General features: G+C 37.7%; 1 protein-coding gene across 1 annotated transcript in view; it reads right to left on the bottom strand.

Annotated features, from left to right (window-relative positions):
- stxbp5l (syntaxin binding protein 5-like) overlaps positions 1-19,258 on the bottom strand; it is a 152,484-nt gene continuing 133,226 nt past the window's right edge. Inside the window, exons 20-27 of the mRNA XM_034694624.1 lie at positions 16,604-16,657; positions 13,556-13,741; positions 4,290-4,535; positions 2,049-2,412; positions 1,415-1,580; positions 1,157-1,268; positions 706-926; positions 1-281 (exon numbers count right to left, since the gene is read on the bottom strand). Of these exons, the coding sequence (XP_034550515.1) occupies positions 240-281; positions 706-926; positions 1,157-1,268; positions 1,415-1,580; positions 2,049-2,412; positions 4,290-4,535; positions 13,556-13,741; positions 16,604-16,657 (1,391 nt within the window). The 3' untranslated portion in view covers positions 1-239. The remainder of the gene's footprint in view (positions 282-705; positions 927-1,156; positions 1,269-1,414; positions 1,581-2,048; positions 2,413-4,289; positions 4,536-13,555; positions 13,742-16,603; positions 16,658-19,258) is intronic.

The following is a 19,258-nucleotide window of genomic DNA, read 5'->3' on the forward strand; positions in this document are numbered from 1 at the left end:
TACCATCATCAGTCCTGTAATGACCGCCATTCTCTTTCTTATCACAACATGTTGGGACAAGAAACTAGGGCGACCACGTTCTATGGCAAAGGGACCGTTTCATATAAAGAGTCAGTCCAGGAGTCGTGCAGACTCAGTCACTCTTGAGTCTCTCTTGTAACTGCTCTGTTTTGCAGAGTGTAAGTCGTGGAATACTTTTCCTAGCGGTCCAAGGGCTGCCTCAGCTTTTTGTTCTGCCATTAGAGCTGGTACCACTTCTTGTCCTTGCACTTAAGCATCAACTGTAAGAGAAAAAAAAGACAGATGCTGTTTAGAGTAAGAAGTCACATGACATTTTGAAAGTTAGTTTTTAAGTTGTTGTATACAGCATTTTTAAGAGCTGCGACCATACACACACAAACACACACACACACACACACACACACACACACACACACACACACACACACACACACACACACACACACACACACACACACACACAAACACACACACACACACACATATATATATATAAACAATAAATATACACACACTACCTATCTATCTATCTACAAGTTAATATAGTGTAGACATCTTTAACATGGAACACATTTTAGCTTATATAACATATAAATAATAACTGTTAAGTCAAATTTCAACATTTTTATCATGATTTTAACTGTGTTAAAATATCTTGATAATAGAATGTTATCCTGCCTTTACCTCATGAGCATGCTTTGAGAAGGATTCTGCACTGGTCATCATTAGGGCTGTTCGTTCCTCCAGTTCCCCAAGCCTTTGGCCTCTCTCATCCAGAGCAATGCGGGCCCGAGCCAGCTCTCCCACTACTCCACTAGCCGCCACTTTCATGCCCTCCATCCCCACCTGCCCAGGTATGTGTTGGGCCAGACTCCGGGAGGCTTTTCCAGCTGCTGCCTCTCCAACTGTAAACAGCATCAGGTTAAAAAGATAGAGGACATGTTGAGAAAATATGAAAATAAGCAAAACTGGGTTAATAACAATGCTTTGATGCTTTTTTTTTTTTGCCTATTGCTGTTCCACTTCCATTCAGATCTAGTTGTCATAATTTGTATTTGCCATTTTTAGTGGATTTGCACATACTAGCATGGAGTTTGTCAAAAGAAGAAAAAGACAGAAAAGAAAAATAACACACAGAGCTCCTCTCTGTCGAAGGTGTGAGCATTTCCTCCAAAGAAGCCCTTCAGGAAGCCTCTGTTTTGGACTTCTGGCGTCTCTATTGGTGTAAACAGCTCTCCCATCATCTCCTGAAATCATAGAAGATGAAAAAGATTAGGTATGCAACTTCTTGGTTTATTGCGATGCATTGTTTGTCATCATAGGTGGTCACGGTCACCGTGCCAAGTTCACTTCAATGACAAGAGACAGCCAGTGCTACAGAATGCACACACACCTGCAGGTTGTCACACATCTCCTGGCTGTATGTTATTCTCTGGATTTCTGTTGGGGAGCTGAGGTATAGTGCCTGCCCCCCGTTTGTGAAGCAAAAGGTTCGTGCAATGCGCATATCTGTCATTGGCAGATAACTGACATCCATGAGTGGTCTTAGACTGGGCAAACTGTGAGCAGGGCGAGAAAAGTAAAAGACAAGTTAGACACCTTGAATAGTTGTGTAACAATACTTGAACTCTGCACTATCTTAAGATTGATGGCCACTGTTTGTGTCCTTAGTTGGGGGTAAAGTGTCTGTATGTTAACATCTGAATTACATGAATTCACACTAATTAACCTAATTGTTACCCGGCTTGCTTACTGATCTTCCGGTTGTGTAAGATGCTTGATTCTGATTGGTCAAAACCCCTTGACAACTGTTGTTAACTTTCACTAATGTCAAATCAATCTTTGAAGATTGTTCCAGCACATTTTGCTTCTGCTTATTGATACCATAGACCAATTATTGTATGATTAATTGTGAAGGCTCTGTGTAGACCATGTCATGTTGTTAGTTCTATAATGTACAGCTTAGATTGTCAGTGTAATAGAACTGAAAACAAACTTCTACTAAAGGCAATAAAAAGAGATCTTACCTGAGTGTCATGACATGTCCGTTGGCACAGAAACAAGCCAGGCATACGCTGTTACATACAGATACCACGTCGGCTTGCAGTACAAAGGATGACTCAGTGATGTTGTGGACATAAAGGCAAGACTGTGAGGGCATTAAGAATATTTTGGCCTGCCTCTCAGAGCAAACCACGGCCAAGTGTCCATCTCCATAGGTTTCCTGTGAGGACGATGGGGAAAAGTGGACCAGCTTGCGTTTCCGTGGTCGGTCAGGGTCCTCAGCAGCGTTGGTGTCCCGCCAAACTTCATAGGGACTCTGAATGAGAGCACCCATGCAGTCTAGGAAGCTAAAGCGTAACACTGAGCCCTTCAGCATCAGGACTCCACCTGGGAATATTTGGATAGAGGTAAAAGAGAGTGTTTATTCACACACCACTGTATCTGGATTGTGTATGCAAGATTGACTTACTGTGTTTGCCACAATAAAGAGTGCAAACACAACAATGCTGAAAAATATATCCACCATGCACTACAAAATACCCTCATACTCAGACAAACAGGATTTTAGAGGCCTCAAATATAAGTAAGACTGGGGAGAAATAATCTTCCAAATGTTGCACAAGCAGTGCTCTTTATTCCTTGGTTAATAACCTTGGCACTTCCAAACTAGTACCACGTGTTGGCTGCAGGCCAAAATAAGAATACTTAAAAAGGCTTTATATTTCATCCAACAGATAGTAGAGGTTAGAGTTAGGGGGAAAGAAGGAGATTAACATTTAAATATTATTTTGCTCTGCATTCATCTAGTAGTCAGGAACATGAGTGCAAATACAGTAAAATATTATTGCTCAAAAACCAACCTTTACAACTTAGAAAGGTTATATGACCTTTATATGAATATACTGTTATAACACAAAACAAGCTAGAAGGGTTGATGCTTATAGGTCACTGTGAGAAAAGAAAATGCATGTGTATTCATCACTTTTGCAGATCACATGGTGTCTCTATTCCCCATAGTATCTAATAAGAATAATACAAATAATAGAAAAAACAACATTAATAATAGGTGAACTTGAGTGCTTTGAAAGGCACCTATGAATAAAATGTACTATTATTACTTTTATTAGTAGTAGTAGTATAATCATTCTAAGTATTGTTTTTATTATTTTAAATAATAATACTAATAAAAAATAACAATTATTATTATATAAAATGAGCAACAAAAAATAAAAACAACAATAAATAACCTTGAGTGCTTTGAAAGTCACCTATAAATAAAATGTATTATTATTATCTATAATAATGATAATTATACTAATTAAAAAACAATAATAATTATGAATAAAACAACAACAAAAAATAGCACCTAAAAATAACAATAAATAAACATACATACATTATTATTAATAATTATAATACTGTTACTACTACTACTACTACTATTACTAGTACTACTACTACTACTACTACTAACATTGATAATGATAATAACAATAATAATAATAATAATAATAATAATAATAATAATAATAATAACAATAATAATAATTAAAAAAAATAATAATAAAAAAAAAAATAATAATAATAATAGTAATAATAATACATGATACAGAAAAAAGATAAATCAGAGCCATGAAAAGATATTAAGGGTATTTGGGAAATAAAACATGTATGGATATAACATGGAAGAAAAAATGCTCCTGAACTTATTAGCTTGCACATCCGAAAAGCTTGTTGATTGTATATTGAATGGGAGGCTGTTACTTTGGATGGCAGCCCATGCAGAAATGGGTACATGTACCATATGGTGGACTAGAAAGGTGTTATGTGAGTGAACTAACTATTTCAAGCTAATATTCTATGTTCAACTCTGAATATTTTATAAAAAATGGTAAAAGATTGGGAAGATTAGATAAGGTAAGATACTCCTTTATTTGTCCCACAACGGGGAAATTCATGGAGTTACAGCAGCAAACAAAAAGGTATACAGTACAAGAATTTCAACAAGAATATATATATATGTATATATAAAAGTTCAGCCACCACCTCCAGAGGGTCCAGATTTCCTAAACTTTATAATCATTAAAGGCAGTCTAAGTCTATTTTTTTGAGAACCCCATTAAAGAAAATGATTTTGGCACTTATAAAGCTAAGCACATCAGAAACGTTGGTAAAAGTTCCTGTTTTTGGTTAAACAGTTGAGACTTACAACTTGTGAATTTTACAAGAGTATTGTGGTTTCACCCAGTCTCATAGTGACTTACCGCTGGGGCCAAAGGTCACCGGCTCCTCCATCCTCTCCTCCTGCTCAGTAGGAATGGACATTGGGATAAGCAGGACAACGCCGAGACTTGTGCCCACCCAAAGACATGGGGTTGTTAGGGCGTCACTCTTGCGCCCATATGACTCTCCGAACTGCAGTGTGGTGATAGCTTCTTTGGTGTCACGGTCGATGCTGGACACACTGGAACTGCGTGAACGGCTGAAGGAGTTTTCCCGGCTCTCTGTAGCTGCCACGGCCAAACACAGATGCACCACACGGATAGAAACAATGAAAGAGAGAACACGTGAAGCAATGGAAAGAGAGTGTGAAGTGAGAGGGAGAGCAAGAGAGAAAGAGGTACAGTTGCAGAAGTTGAGGAAGGGGAACATTAATGTGACGGACAGAAAAAGAATGAGAGTATGAAAGAACAAGCAATTAAAAAAAAGGTATACAACAAGAAGAAACAGGGTGATAAAAAGCGCAGAAGAGAGAAATAAAATCCCAAATCAGATATGGTTAGTTTGCACATTTTATGAATCTAAAACATTTGAACAAAAAGAAGAAATCCACTGACAAGATGTGACACAAAGAAGCAAAATGATCCATTACCACAAAAGAGACAACTGGACTAACATATTTCCATACACACACACACACCCACACACACATAGTTCCTTCCCTGTTTATCAAGAGTACTCTGGTTTTAACACACTGTGAACATTCTATTCAGTGGCCTCAGATACATTGCATGAGCTCAAAGACACACAAAAACACACACGTACGTGCTGTTGTACAAAATCATTAAACTCCTCAAACTCTTTTGAGTGCTACCCGTTCAAGTTCCCCATTGTGTACTTAAGGCCTCCATTATGAGAGTATTTCTGTATTGAGTCCTTTCTGAATTATTTAGAGCCAGGCAATGTGCAGTACTGCATACCCAGCCTAATGTTACACAGAGTGCAGTTCACTTCGATGGGTAGACTGCCCAGTGTGCTCATTTCAGGCTAAAATGAAACAATTGTCAATAACATTCAAGGGGTTATAGAACAAAAAAAAACATAGTCTGAAATCAGATATGGCTGACTTCGGAAGCCCTGTATGCTGCCTGTAAAACAGAGACTCAGTATTCATTTCTATAAAGATATCCCCCTTTTTCTTTCCACAGAACCTCAGAGTACGTCATAGACGAAACAAGGCTGTAAGACAGACGGACGGACGGACGCATAAAGATCAGCAGAATAGCAGTTGATGGGTCAGTGGCCGAAGCCCCCTTACCTCTCTCAGTCCAGCAGTAGGGGGCGCTGGTGTGGTGCTCATCATGGGAGTACATTGTGACTCCATGTAACTGCTGAAGCATTGCCCTCCTGGATGCATAACCTACTAGCTCCCCCACAACATGAACCCCATTTAACAAACCACACCCCGCCATCGCCCGCAGAAACACACACACGAATGAAGCCAACCAGCAAAAACAGACGAGACGTACAAATGAACAGAAGTACCGGAGAAGACAGAGAGGGAAACAGAGAAATATGAAACTGAGTGTAAAGTGATTAAAGAGGCAAAATAAGTGAGAGAAACTGAAAAAAAACATGTCATCTGAGTTCTGAGTTCCCAAACTTTTTTCAGCACCATCAGCGAAACAGAACTGTTGGCAAGAGAGACAATTTTCTACTCTCCTAATTATATACATGACAATGTCACAACATCCCTACAAGTAGTTCAATAAGGACAGTTACTGTGCAGTATGACCACGAGACAATGGAAATCTTGACAGGGCTTGCTTTGGATTGCTACAAGTGCTTAAACAAACTTGTGAAAGAAGTCATGAAGAACCATTACAATGCAACACTGACGTAAACTGCTTTAGGATGCTAGAGGCAGCAAAGCAGTCTTTTGCTTTGAGTCTAGGTAGCAGCGGATGCTTGGGTGTGTTTACGCTGTGTAAGAGCGCCAGTGGGGTGCAGGCTAATGAAAGTCAGGCACAGAGGTACTCTGACACGACACAGGGACCCCCAGAGGGCCCTTGGAGAGAGCTAAGGGGGGGCGAAGAAGTGTTAGGGAAGAGATAAGGGAGGCAGACAATCTGAGGTTGAGTGACAGACATACAGCTGTGCATGCACAAACACCTACAGAGGGAGGAGAAAGACAGACAGACAACCAGCAACTACACTTCACTCCCTGTGTACCACCTGTGTATGGGGCGCCTTTTATAGAGCTGTGCACACTGAAAAAATATTAAACATTTAGATTTAATATTTAACATTAAGCTTTAACAATAAACATTTAGATTTAATAATCAACCTTTAGATTTAATATTTAACATTTAGATTTAACAATAAACATTTAGATTTAATAATCAACCTTTAGATTTAATATTTAACATTTAGATTTAAAAATAAACATTTAGATTTCATATTTAACATTTATATTTAAAAACAAACATTTAGATTTAACATTTAACTTTTACATTTATATTTAACATTTAACATTGATATTTAACACTTAACATTTATTTTATAATTAACATTTTTATTGAACATGTAACATTTATATTGAACATGTAACATTTATATTGAACATGTAACATTTATATTTAACATTTATTTTAGAATTAACATTTATATTTATTATTTATAATTAGCATTTGGATTTAACAGTGATTGTAACTTACATATATTTTTCACAACAAAATTAAATGTGAAGAAGATCACAAATGTTGCTCTAAATGTGGTAAAAAGAAAGTGACTTTTAAAAACTCACAACATTGTAGTGACGTTTTATTTTCAGTGTGCACAACTTTACAAAGGGTGCCCCATACCTGTGATGGTGTACAAATCTTCAAGGACAATGATGAACTTTATATGAATGAATCATATTACTTTCCAGGGATTTAATAATGTACTCTATATTGAATCAAAAAAAAACATTGTATCTGATTACGTAAAAAAATCTGAAAAGTAAGTTACTACAATCACTTGGATAAAGGTGTTTGTGGGCATATGCCAGAGAGTAAAATACATGCTATCACATTTTCTTTTACAAGTCATGTTTGTCATTTGATAATGTATGGAACTCTGTAATATGTGGCTTTTCTTTAAATGAAAGGGCTCCATGGCAGTGGCACAACAACAACCTCTCTTTCTAAACTCATATACAAAATGTACATATAAAAATGCACCATTCTATAGCTTCTGCCGTGCTTGAAATCTGACACCTATCGGATCAAATAAGCAAATAGTACCATCCCCCATGTCTTTAATATTTATTGCTGTGCTGCCGAACAGAGGTGGGAGGTATAAAAATGTTTATTCTACATTGAGTCTGGCTTCCCCTGCCATTTCCCTCCCCTGACTCTTTTCCTGGCATGCAGACCTCATTAACATCTGTGGCATCTCTCTCACTGCTTTTTGACCTTTAATTATTCCAGTGATCCTGCTGGCTTTTCACTGTGGTAACCCAGTGCAACTGATAAACAAAAGATCCAAAGCTAGGCAAGATATAGAAAACAAGCAATGGCTTTCTGAGGTGACAGACTGTTGGCAGTGGGCTCAGAGAACTTCTCAGATAGTTGCCACTGACTTTACTTTATGTGACAGTATGTGTACCAAAGTGACATTTTGGTTAGAGGGTGTTGTGTCCAGATTTAAAATAAAACACTGGCATCGAAAATGAGTCACATGACAGCATTGTCTGAAATAATGAAAAGCAAACAATGTCTGTGAAACACACGCCTTAGTTTTGCACAGCCTAACACTTATCTTAGTAAAAAAAGGACTTGCAAAAGTAAAAGATCAAATGTCATATTATCTAAAAATCTGGACCCTTTAATGATCACTGTGAACTGATTCAACCCAGAGCAACACTCTCCAGGATATTTAAAGCCTTTAAAAGCAGGAGGACACTCTTTCTGAGGCACAAAGATGAGATGGTTATCCTTTCAACAGATAATAAGATGCCTCTGAAGTGTCAGACAGAGGCTCTTATACGGCTTCTTCTTTTATCAATTAAACCCTTGTTAAATGTCAAGACAGCTGCACAGCTGTGTATGTACAGACACCTACAGAGGGCAGAGAAAGGCAGACAACCAGCAACTACACTTCACTACACTTATCACCTGTGTATGTACAGACACCTACAGAGGGCAGAGAAAGACAGACAGACAACCAGCAACTACACTTCACTACACTTATCACCTGTGTATGGGGCGCCATTTCTAAAGTTGTGCACACTGAAAAAAAAAAGTAGTTTTTAGATTTAACAACAAACATTTATAATTAACATTTAGATTTAGATTTAACATTTAGAGTTAACATTCCGATTTAAAAATAAACATTTATATTTAACATTTATATTTAGATTTAACATTTAGATTTAACATTTAAAATTCCAATTTAACAATAAACATTTAGATTTAACATTTAGATTTAGATTTAATATTTAACATTCCGATTTAACAATAAACATTTATATTTAATGTTTAATATTTAGATTTAGATTTAACATCTAGATTTAATATTTAGCATTCCGCTTTAACAATAAACATTTATCTTTAACATTTAAAATTTAGATTTATCAATACTAATACTACTACTACTACTACTACTACTACTACTGCTACTACTACTACTAATAATAATAATAATAGTATAATAACAATTCTTATAATTAGTTTAGTAGTAGTAGTTAAGTGTCAAAATAGTCTGATTTAAAAAAATTTTTTTATACAATTTATCTGTTTTAAAGCTACAGTGAGGAGGTTTCCAATAGTTATGAAACAGACTGAAATTAACACTGATTCTTCTTTATGACCCCCCAAAAACAAACAAGACCTTTAACAACAAGATTGTATCTTTCTGGGTGATTATTTTAACGCCTGTTTTCACTGCCAGGGGGTAGGTTTCAGATAACGTGACAAATAGCAACTTCAAAAAACAGCCTTGTGCACCAAGATCACACAATCCAAAAAGTACCTCACAGGAGCTTTAAACTGTTGATGGCTACGATAAACACTGTAGACTCAGCTACAATCTGACTTCCTCTTGTTATTACAGCCCTGTGTATGTATGCATCAAAGTCAAAGTTACAGTACCATGATTGATACTTCTTAACATCTATTTATACCAACAAGTAAGTGACACTGTAATAATTTAATTTTAAACATATTCCTCTAGGAGTCTGTATATTAGTTTTGTATGACTACTTTCAGAGGCATGAAATCAGCTACATGAAAGAGTTTGGTTGATAATGTGGCTGCAGCCCAGGCAGTAGCTTCAATAAAACATTAAGCTTATGCTAATGAGAAACTGCCTCCCTCTCACTCCAGGTCACTGTATAATGAGGGTAATACAGATGGCAGCATGAATCTAATGGCAGAATTGGTGTAAAAAGGTCAACTGTGACACAAATGCAGCACCGCACATTTCACGTTAATTATTTAGAGTCATTATCTTACATCTGCATAGTAGTTAATAAACCTGTCCAAAGTAACGAACGGCTGTAAAAAAAAAAGCTAATACATTTCTAATAACACAGCACAGATGCAAAGACAATGAGATTTAAAAACAAGGCCTGACTGTCAGCTGCAAAGACCTCAACCATTGTGTGTTACTGTTGTCTGGTGTGCGTGCAGGGATGATGCAGTTACTGTGACATTTTGGGAACAGATATAGAGATGATTTTCCCATGGAGACAGTTTCTGCCCTGTCTTGACAAAGGCTTGTTTACACCTAGCATTAGCATTAATCCTGAGTGATAGCACTGTGTACACACATGATTTGATGGTGTTATTCTATCATACATGTATGGAAAAGTGTAGCTTATGCTTTAGTGTGGGCTTTGCACAAAAATACAGGAACATTCCAGTTCAGCACTGATTCCTTTGGGAAGGAGCTACGGGCCTCCAGCCTAACCCTAAGACATAGTTGAAAATGTTAAAAAGCTTTATCCTAACATTCAAACAAACTGTCTCTTATAATTCCAAAGAAAGCACATGTTTAACACAAACAAACACTGAAAGAACTGTGTCAAGCTTGTACTGAACAACAAAGAAGGAAACAGGTTGCCAATCACTTTCAAAACTTTCAGCACCAAGGACAGCGCATGCCACCTCAGATGTATCCATTGAGAAGTACTTCAACACCACTGGTAATGCACAGGTAAGGATAAGACAAACGCAACAGTCCACATGACTACAAGGTCTTTTAAAGCACAGAGTAGACAGTCTACACCACAGACATGGAGGCAAATCTACAAACCACTGTGTTCTTGTCAATGTTTATGTCTCTAACAGGACAATGTAATGTGAGGCCGACAATCTGGCCTCATACATGGACATTGCACAAGTGCAAATACGGAGACTTTGCTTGGCGCTGGCACTGCAATGGTTGGTAGTTGTGAGCCAAAGATGAAACAGAAAAAAAAATGTGGTTGATTTTACATTCATTTGTTTTTATCTATTATTTTGTGTAGGACAAAGCATTAATAAGATTAAGTTATAAACACATCGCAGCTGTTTGACAAACTGTGAAAATGGTCACGTTGCTTGGTTGGGGCGCTGGTGGTTCTAATGTTTTAGGGGTAAGAACTGAGGCATCAACATGACTGTTGATGGTAGTTCTAGTAGTTATGGTATTCTGGCATTTCTAGTGTAAGCTTCATGTGGGAGGGTCTCTAAGGAGTTTCAGCCCTGGGGCGACTGTGCCCTCTGCCCCTGCAGTCCCTTTATGGAGAGCCGAGTTCATGGACTGGTTAAGCTGGAAAGATGGTGCTAATAATAAATCAAGAGTTGTGAACCTGTACCAGCAATTCACAGTTCATAAATAAAGTAGTATGAGAGATAGAGCCTTCAGTTATCAGGTCCCTCTCCTTTGGAATCATCTACCAGTCAGGGTCTGGGAGGCAGACACCCTCTTTACTTTTACGAGTAGGCTTCAAACTTTCCTATTGATAAATCTTATAGTTAGAGATGGCTCAGGCTTGGACCAGCTCTTACTTATGCTGCTATAGGCTTAGACTGCCAGGGGAACTGGCACTGGAGTTTCTGAGCTCCATTGTCTCATAGGTTGCTCTGAGTCCCTGTTGTAGACGGTCTGCCTCTGTGGACGTTCCAGACTCCAGTGGCAGCAGCTACTACTATCCATCTCATCACTATCATCCCTCCTCTATCCCTCTTTCCTACCACAACTCGGTCGAGGCAGATGGCTGTCTAACATGAGTCTGGTTCTGCTCAAGGTTTCTGCCTGTTAGGGACAAGGACATTTTCCTTGCCACTGAAACTTGCAAAGTGCTCTGCTCATGGTGGATGAAGATTAGATGACTGAGTCTTATCCTGTCTTGATGTTGGGTCTTTGTTAATAATTTAACATTGAGTGGTCCAGACCTGCTCTGTTTGTAAAAGCGTCTTGAGATAACGTTTGTTGTGATTTGGCGTTATACAAATAAAGACTGATAGATAAAATATAGAATGGAAGTGTGTACAGACATTTTAGAAGACAGACATTTTACAGAGACTCTGTAAAAATATGTATGAATGCAGAAATATTCATATATGTATGATGCATCAGCACTTTCTGAAGGCAGTGCAGTGCTGGCAGAGCACCAGGTTCATAAGTTAGCAAGGTCATGAGGTAGAAGCGGTGTCTAAAACTTAATTACCATGAAGACTTTTAGTATGGAAATAGTAAGAGACCATACTGTGTGTAAAATCTGCAGCATGAGGTGGCAAAGAACACTTTTCACTACAGACATATTCAATTGGCAGTGCTTATCTATTTCTTTCCCTCTACAACCAATGATCATGTCTGTTGCTTTTTAGTAAGGTATTTTATAAATGATCCACCTCCCAAACCTCAAGTTACTTCTCCTCTATCCCCCTTTCCAACCTTAACTTGGTCGAGGCAGATGGCTGTCTAACGTGAGTCTGGTTCTGCTCGAGGTTTCTGCCTGTTAAAAGGAGTTTTTTTGTTTGTAAAAGCATCCTAAGATATCTTTTGTTGTGATTTGGCACAATACAAATAAAGATTGATTTGTTGGTTGATAAGGTAAGTACTTGCTGTCCTCACTTTTATTTCCAACACCCTCAGAAAATCACTGGGCAATGTGAACAAAAGTGAAAAGCTCCACTCACAAACATGTCAGGGGAATTTGGTTGTAACTTTTCCACTTATAAAGAAAAATTCTTGTTCTGAATGCAGGATGAAAAACTGAAAACTTAAACATGACAAGACAATAAATATAAAAGACTAGTCATTTTTATCTCTTCCTCAGGGGGCATCTGTTTCTGAAACTCATCCCATGCCTTGCATTGTTATGTAGATGTTTGTTGCCTGGAAGTGACAGACTTAAGTGTCACTTGTAAGTTGTTGAAGCATATATTTCCTTCTTTTTGACAGAAAAAAACAAATCTTCAAACTCAGACACACATTTTAAAAAAAAAAAAAGGAAAATGTTTTATCAAGATCCAAACAGGGTGTTTGGCTAAAATCATTTCAAACACAGAAACGGAGGAGATGAGGCTCCTGTTGGCACACATACAACAGACACGGAGGCATGTTTACACTCTTATTCACACATTTTCTGTCAGACACAGAAGAGTGTGTTAACACAAATACACACACACACACACACACACACACACACACACACAGGGAAACAACCTGCAGGTTATAATCCATTCTCAGATGGAAGTGTGTGATTTGGAAGAGTTCAAATGGAAGAAAATAAATGTCAGATTCATTGATGAGATAATCAAGAACCAGAGTGCATGTCATGCTTGAATTGTTTTCTTGTACTACTACTTTTGTTTACTTGAAATTATAGAGGACAGCTGAGAGTTGTGGTCACACAACACACACACACCTCATGTGGTCTGTTACTCTGTTTGGCTTACTTTTTTTTCCCACCTTACTGAGCAACGTGTACTCTGCTTTATCATGAAATTCAAAGCTGCAGTGTCCATTAACAGCTGTATAACTCTGTTTTGGCAATTCAAGTTTGGCGTAGGGATTCAGGGAACAGTAAGTTATGAAATGTTTTCATAGGACGTCTCTGCAAACCATTCACTGTTGCCCAGTCCTGGTAACTGCAGCATGCAAGCAGATGATTTCCTGTTAATTTGTAGCAGCATGCGCTTGCCTTTTGTTCTCCAGGTAAAAGGCCTTCATTAGTTCACTTACCCCAAAAGGATGAGAAGATGACATGCACTTGCTGGGAGGAAAGGTATCTTATTATGTAAGAGATTTAGGAATGGGAGTTGGGAAGTCAAGCACACACCTTCAGTGTGGGACACAGGCAAAGAGATCTCCATGCAAGCAGCGGACTGGGCCTTGCGGAAGGGTGGTCGGCCGGGGCCTCTGCGCGTAAGCCGTGGTCCCTCAGGACCCATCGGTACTCGAGGCTTCCCTGCCGAGCAGGGCTGGGAGGTGGGGCTAGTGCAATGTCCATTGACATGATCTGTAACAATGGCAAAGCATTAGCCAACAATTCAAAGAGGGAAAAAAAATCTCAAACATTTCCATATCCATCTTCCAAAGTCATGTAGTTTAGGCAAAGCATGAAATTGTCCTTATTCATTTTGCAGTTAACTCAAGGACACACTTTTTGAGTTGTTATATCTAAAAAGGCAAATTCAATTCAGATATAGTGCTTCTATTCCAACACTACCTTATAATTTAAATACTATATGACCTATGAAGATGGATATATATGCAGTGTTATAGGGGCAAGCTGATGTTGAAAGTCAGATTGTCAACAAGAAAGATGGTATCAAGGGAAAGAGGACAGCGAGATTGGATAATGGAAGGCTGGAGAGTGATGTTAGGTACAAATCAGCAGGGAGGAGAGAGAGATGCTGAAAATTGAATGCAAAGGCACATTATGAATGCAGTTTCATTCAGTCTGTGCCAAAAAAGATAGGTCAACACTTTTTTTCCTTTTGAAGTCCAGAAGTCTCATGGTATAAATGGCAATGGAAAATGGCTTGAAGTGAAAACTAAAATAGAAAAAGGAAACAGTAGATTCATAATAAGCAGGTTTCTGGACTCAGGAGAGTCAGTTGGGCTACAGATTGCTGCAATGAGATGCACAAGTTACTTTCGATCTGAAGCCCGTCCATCTATGGGGTGCTGTTTGTAAAGTTGTGCACACTGAAAATAACTGCAACATTTCTCCACATTTAGTTCCAAAACGTCATAGAAACATAGGTTGAATTTTTAAAAGTCAATTCTTTATCACATTTAGTGCAATATTTGTGATATTTTTCACATTATTTATGTTGTGAAAAATGTATTTAAGTTAAAATCACTGTTAAATCTAAATGCTAAATACAAATGTAAATGTTAAATATTAAGCTTATATGCAAATTCATACTGCAGCCTAGCAGAAATACCAAAATAAAAGCTTCATAACGTGATACAGATATTCCAACTCTGTCAATACTGACTCCTACAGGTTACTAGCCGAACTGCCCTCTGTCCAAAATGTGAACTTAACTTAGCAGAAAATGTTGAAAAGGCGGTTTTAGAGGCCATTAAGAGATTTCACAACCATCAGAGACAGAACTGACCCAGTCTATGGTACAGATAAGCTAAGTTGGTATTGCTCAGTCTGTATCGCTTTATGAAGCTTTTATTTTGGTATTTCCGCTTTTTTTATTTTTTTTATTATACTTTATTTTACCTGGTAAAAATGTTTGAGAACCAGTTCTCATTTACAAACATGACCTGACCAATCGGTGGCAGTGTGAATTTGCATATTAGATAAATATTTAGGATCACAGAGCCACATTTAACATTTAGATCTAGCATTTAACATTTATATTCATATTTAGCATTTGGATTTAACAGTGATTTTAACTTAAATATATTTGTCAAAACAAAATGAAATGTGAAATAGATCACAAATATTCCTCTTAATGTGATAAAAAAAGTGACTTTTAAAAATTCACACTTAATTTAACAGGACATTTAAGAGCTCAATGTGGAGAATTGTTGCTGTTATTTTCAGAGTGCTCAACTCTACAAACGGCACCCCATATCCAGCAGGGGTGAGTTTTAGCATTCGTCATCTAAAGTTTGTTCCATCATGATACTTACTCTCTCATTTCATCATAGCTTTCTTTACCGTCTTTTTAACCTACATTCCCCCACAATGTAAATTCATGGTTATAATAACACTGCTGTTAAATAGAACCCCAGTCTTTTTTTCGTCCTTCCTGTCCCCATATATTTTGCTTCAATGTCTTTCATATAAAGGTAAGTCTCCTGTACTGACAGCAGATGCATAAATGATTCAACTTCAAAGTGAAGATGAGAAACTCTGGGGGGGTTCAGCAAGTCAGGGAGCAACACAAGTATAATTTCACTGTAGGACAGACCGACCGCAGGTAGCACTGGTCTAACCTTTACCAGAGCCACATGACAACACCCAGTATCTTAATGTTTCATAAATACATCCATTTCAAACTGAGATGTGGAAAATGGAGTCCATTGCCTCCAAATGTTGTACAGGACGTCGGTAAAAAGCAGGAAGACTTGAACACATATGACTTCGCTTATCACATACACAGAACACACACACAGACCCATCAGAGCAATCTGATGGTATATTTTGTCTTTCAAGAAAATGTGTTTACTAATAAAGGTTCGACAAAATGAAGGTAATTTCATCCTGTCAGTTGAGGAAGACAAGTCACAAGAACGAGTAGTCAAGGAAACATTTTGTGTCAAAGAAGTCTTGAAGAAGAAAGCATGTGTGACAATGCAAGTGAAGCTGAGGGAAACCCAAGATTGGGATGTGTATACAGGAAGTTAGTGGGGAATGGGGATAGGCTCGTTGTATGTAATGCAGAACTAGTCGAAATGAAGAAAATGGAATACGACTTAGAGACAGAGTGATCTACATTTGGAGAGGGAGCAAGAATTCTATTCACTGTAGAGAAAGGCTTTCAATGAAGGACAGGTTTAGTAGAATCACAAGATGGTCTTTTCAAGCAATAGAAAGGCTCAAATTTAAATATGGGTGGGCATGAGTTTGAAATCACCTTTAAACACTTGCAAAATGTAGAAGAAGTAAAAACAGAGGGTTTAAATTAAATCCAAACACAATATGGGGCAGAATGGAGGAAAAGCTTTAGGCTGAAAGTCTCATGGGCTTGTAGAAAAAGAAAAACAAGAGCGAAAAGAAAATTGCAAACATAAAGACTGAGTGAGAATAAAACTACTGAAAGCAACATAAAGCCCAGTAAACATAATAAAAGCAGGAACTAAGTGACTCAAAGGAAATCAGGTGAAAACTGCTGGCTTTCGCCTACCGTACCAAGATCAGTCTTAAGATCTGTCGGCAGACTTAACTTTCTGCCTGGTCCCTTTACTGAAACAAAAGAATAGGAAACAAACCACCAGTTAATCCCTTCAGGAAGTATGTAAATAAATAGATGAATTATAGAAAAGATAAGTAGGAGTGTTTTCTGTCAAACAATAATAAATCAAGGTGCAAATAATTAAATAAGTATATGAATAAATCAAACTAAAAAAAAACAAGAAAAATAATAAAAATCACTGAAACAAAGAACCAGAGCATGCAAATTAGTGCAACTGCACATGACAGGCATACTTCCAAAAGCATGCTCCTTTGTTTCCCAGGCCAGAGTGTCCAGATTTAATAATTAATATACCAAACCAGTGTGAAAAACTTGTCCAGTTGACTTTACAAACTTTGCTTAATACTAAATACCTAAATATTATTGTCATGTTGGGCTGCAACAAGACAAGATTTCATATTCAAATCCCACACTCTGCAAATTTCTGACATTTTTTCCCTGAATGTTTGAACAAAATTTAAAATATCCTACAGCCTGGGAAGATTTACATGGAAGGACAAATAAATAGGAAGACACCACAGGGTGTCAATACATGAACACTCTACAGGTAGACACCAACGCAACAAAATAACTCAGAATAACATTTTGCAAGCATTTCGCAGTAAGTAGAGCAGGGCAGAGGTAAAACTTGAGATGTTATGAGGTGGTTTCCCCCTCAAAAAGAAGGCAATATATAATTGTTTCTTTGTGTTGTATGGTTACTTGGACACATGATGGTGTTAACATAAGATTTCATTAAATTCATGACCACAGGGATACAAGTCGGATCATGAATCTCAACTGCTGAATTGTGAAGAAAAAAAAAAAAAAGTGTTTGGATTTCATTAAAAAATAATTATTGATGATTTCTTTGAAAAAATGTTGACTTAGTTCTTATCCTTGTGCAATCGAATACCTATAAGAAAAAAAATCATAAAAAAGACAGAGCATTTTAGAGCATGCTAGATGTACTGCAATTCACCCATGGTGAAGGACCAGGTGAGTAACTATCAAAAGAAAGTCTCATAAATAACATCATAAAATCAATAGAGCTAAAATTGCAATTTCAATTTGAATGAATTTGATATTTTTTTCAGGATTAGAAAACGTCTTTTTTTATGTTCATAATGAGACAAGGCACCTAACAAACTCGTCGTGTGTTAATCAAACCCAAACTTGGTCGAGGCAGATGTGTGTCTAACATGAGTCTGGTCCTCCTCGAGGTTTCTGCCTGTTAAAAGGAAGTTTTTCCTTGCCGCAGTAACTTTGTAAATACTGTGAGTTAGGGAAAAAAAGCGCATTTGGCATTGTTTTTGACATGGAAACGTCTCAATTTCGAAAATTTATATTTAACATTTTCAAAGATCAATCAAGGCAAATACTTAAAATTGACCTCCCTAGTTAGTAGGTTTTGCCCCTTGGTATAATGGAAGTTTTTGCATATGTTCAGCCCACTATCCTGTAGCTGCTGAACTGTTGATTGCAAAGTGGTGGTTGGCTAACCAGTTAGAGGTTGTCCTCATTTGACCCACACAATAAGCAATGCTTCTTCACTATGCATAGTGAAGAAGCATAGATTTTTTTCCCCCTCTGATAAATTTGTGTTGTCAGAACACTGTCAAGGTAAATTCAGTTTATGCTGGACAAATTCAGTCTACAACACTGGTGAACTTACAGAGCAAGCTAACGTCATAAATATCAGCACTTCAGCAAACCACACAGTGTGCACCATGCAGTTAGTCAAAGATGACACAGTGATGAGGGTTTTGTCTCGATGAAAACATGATGAGATTCACACACCGTAATAAAGACAGCGAGACATATCCTGGTTACCACAGTCGAGTAAAGTAGCACATTGCTTTTAGATGCACAATGAAATGTCATAGAGTGAAAAGTACGGAGAAGAAGTTCGGCCAGACTACAATCACTTTCTCATCCAAAGCTCTCCTTCCTTGCAACATAGCAGTATGAGGAGGGGACCAAGTTCAGAGCCCCCGTCTTGGCACACACAACAAACAGAGCAAAGTCTACCAACGCTGCAGCTCGGGCAGAGAAACAATGCAACACAAGCAGTTGAACACACAAAAGCATGGATCACATTGACAAAGCAGAAACAGAGATACTACTCTTAGAAACACAGCCCCTCTTGACTTATTTACACTGCAAGCAACTTGATATATCTGACATTCAACCCGTTGTTGATGAGAGGGTCTGATTTTATTGAATAGTGAACTCCAGCCCAACATTTGAATAGTAAAAACTAGACACATATCATTGTTTTTCAGCATATTCACAGTGAGATCTTGTTTTCCAGGATCAGCCCATGTGTTGGTTGCTTGTTGGCTGTGTGAGCAGCTGCTGCTGGCCCCGGTCTGTCTTCATAACTCTGACCAAAATAAGGACTTACATTATCTACAATAAAATTTCGGGAGAGCAGAGAGGCATGTGGTCAACTGTAAATTTCAATTAATTCACATAAATAAAATGTGCACATTCATCACTCTTAACTTAGGCTGTTTGCCTCGCCTATGCAAGGGTGGTTTTGAGTGTTGTACAAGTTTTGGAGGGGCTAAAACAACTATATTAGCAGAGGGAAAGATAGAGAAAACAAG

This window comes from Notolabrus celidotus, chromosome 10 (genome assembly GCF_009762535.1).
Source record: "Notolabrus celidotus isolate fNotCel1 chromosome 10, fNotCel1.pri, whole genome shotgun sequence".
NCBI lineage: Eukaryota > Metazoa > Chordata > Actinopteri > Labriformes > Labridae > Notolabrus > Notolabrus celidotus.